The sequence below is a fragment of the Eurosta solidaginis genome, chromosome 5 (assembly GCF_040869045.1).
Source record: "Eurosta solidaginis isolate ZX-2024a chromosome 5, ASM4086904v1, whole genome shotgun sequence".
NCBI classification, from domain to species: domain Eukaryota; kingdom Metazoa; phylum Arthropoda; class Insecta; order Diptera; family Tephritidae; genus Eurosta; species Eurosta solidaginis.
Window position 1 is genome coordinate 41,380,815 of NC_090323.1, and position 2,338 is coordinate 41,383,152.

Consider the following 2,338-nt stretch of genomic DNA (forward strand, 5'->3'; position numbering starts at 1 on the left):
GCTCAATCAAATTTTTTTCGATACTGATGATTTTGATATATGGAAGTCTATATCTATCTCAATTCCTTTATACCTGTACAACCAACCGTTATCCAATCAAAGTTAATATACTCTGTGTGCAAAGCACGCTGAGTATAAAAATACTTGATATAGTAAACAAACTGTATCATTGCGGATACGTGGTACACTATGAGCGGTGTTAAAGAAAAACATATGTAGCTAATAGCTACTAGCTATAAACATAAAAAACGATAACAAGCAAACAAGCAATATGCATACGAGTACTAAAAAATAAACAGACATATGAGTAACACAATGAAAAACACGTTATAAAAATGAAAAATACAGAAATGTCTAGACAAACGACTTGTTGCTTCTGTGGGGCAACCATCTACCTTCTTATAATTCAAGAAAATAGCAAGTTTAGTTAACCATTTTAAACTGTGACATAAGTACTTAAAATTATTTAAGAAAAAATAAGCTTCAATATGGCAGGCAGCTCAAATTTTATCACCTTCTTCATACTAAGCATCAGTGTATGTGTTAAACAATGTTTGTGTGCTAACTTTCTTGTGGGACGCCACTTTCAGGTAATAATCAATGAAATATGTTGCATTGAGACTTTGGTAAAAGTCTAGAACAGAGGTCGACTGCTAATACGCGTCATAAAATATAGAGAGAGGTGTCAATAGACGCGCATTGACCTCGACAACAATATAGACTTTTACCGTTTAAATTAGGACACTCACTAACTAAAATATTTACTTAAAGGTGACGCACCCTGTTGATGACCTATCGGAAAAACAATTGTCAAAATATGGAAAACTTGAAAACATGACCCATTTACGTGATGCAGTGAAAAATATACTTATACCACGTGTGGCTGGTACAAAGGGACATGTGCGAGTACGCGACTACATTAGTCATAGTATACAAGACATGGGATGGTCTTTTGAGTGGGATGAATTTTATCAGTGTCCGGCTATTTTAGGCATTGTACATTTTCATACCATAATTGCAACACTCAAACCACATGCGGATCGGTATCTAGTGCTAACCTGCCACTATGATAGCCGCTTTGGAGAACATACTACATTTCTTGGCGCTATACACGCAGTACCATGCGCTATGCTACTTAATATCGCGAAAGTTTTACAAAATGAGCTTCAACAGTTTCGTAGAAAAGAACTCAGTTTAATGTTTATTTTCTTTGATGGACACGAGCCTCCACAGTTCTATGACGGGGACCGTTTCCCTTTTGGGGCGCGTAATTTAGCTAGGCGTTGGGCAGAGTATGGTACTTTGAATAAATTGGATATGTTAATATCATTGGATATGATTGGTTTAGACGATACGACATTTCGTAGTTTCTTTGCAAATACTAATGAATGGTTTGATCGTTTTACAGCACTGGAAGAGCGTTTGTCATTTGCCAATAAGTTATATCGTTGCAGAAAACCAAAGCACTACTTTGAACCTGATCCACTACATGATTATTTTTTTAAGGGTGATCATACGCCATTCAAAGAACAGAGCGTACCAATATTGCATCTAACACCAGAGCGACACCCAAGGGTATGGCACACTAAAGAAGATAACGAGTCAAAAATTGATTACGAAGCTACGGAAGATATATCGCGTATAATACGTTTATTTATAATGGAATACCTGCTCAGCGGTATAAATAAAAAAAATAAATGTAAGGCGCGATAACCTCCGAAGAGATCTAAGGCCGAGCTTCTCTTCCAATTTGCGTCGTGCTCCTCTTGATTTTTCCCTACAAATTGGCCGGACGGGACCTACATGTTTTATGCCGACTCCGAACGGCATCTGCAAGGCAGATGAGTTTTCACTGAGAGCTTTTCATGGCAGAAATACAATCGGAGCGCTTGCCAGACACTGCCGAGGGGCGACCCCGCTTAGAAAAATTTCTTCTAATTGAAAAATCTTATTTCTAAAATTTTGATGTTGCTTTGCCCGGGAGTTGAACCCAGGGCATACGGTGTGATAGGCGGAGCACGCTACCATCACACCACGGTGGCCGCCCAGCGGTATAAATAGATGAATGTATAATTTACAGAACGAACAGTAAAGGTGTATACATTTTTTTAAAATAACATTTCCATATAGGTAGTGGCGTCATGCTGAGCGTACCATATCGAAGATCCGTTGTCGGTTCAAGTGACGGGACAACTTACATCAAACAGCAAAAAAATAGGGAACAATCTCCTAAGGATATATATATCGAGGGGGGGGGGGGGTGCTTGACCTAGAATATTGGACGTGGTCATATTAAGCGTGCTTGTTACCGGAACGTAACCGATCCATATCCTGCAAA

The 2,338-nt window shown here is 38.7% G+C and overlaps 1 protein-coding gene across 1 annotated transcript; it reads left to right on the top strand.

Annotated features, from left to right (window-relative positions):
* Window positions 1-346: 346 nt before the first annotated feature.
* Window positions 347-1,896, top strand: LOC137252103 (glutaminyl-peptide cyclotransferase-like). The gene is made up of 2 exons (XM_067787334.1): window positions 347-590; window positions 772-1,896. The coding sequence occupies exons 1-2, from the start codon at window positions 489-491 to the stop codon at window positions 1,711-1,713; spliced, it is 1,044 nt and encodes a 347-aa protein (XP_067643435.1). The 5' UTR covers window positions 347-488; the 3' UTR covers window positions 1,714-1,896.
* Window positions 1,897-2,338: the final 442 nt, after the last annotated feature.

Coding starts and splice junctions, on each gene's coding strand:
- LOC137252103 (XM_067787334.1), top strand. CDS start 489: ATGGCAGGCAGCTCAAATTTTATCACCTTCTTCATACTAAGCATCAGT. Junction 591..771: donor TTGTGGGACGCCACTTTCAG/GTAATAATCAAT, acceptor ATTTACTTAAAG/GTGACGCACCCTGTTGATGA.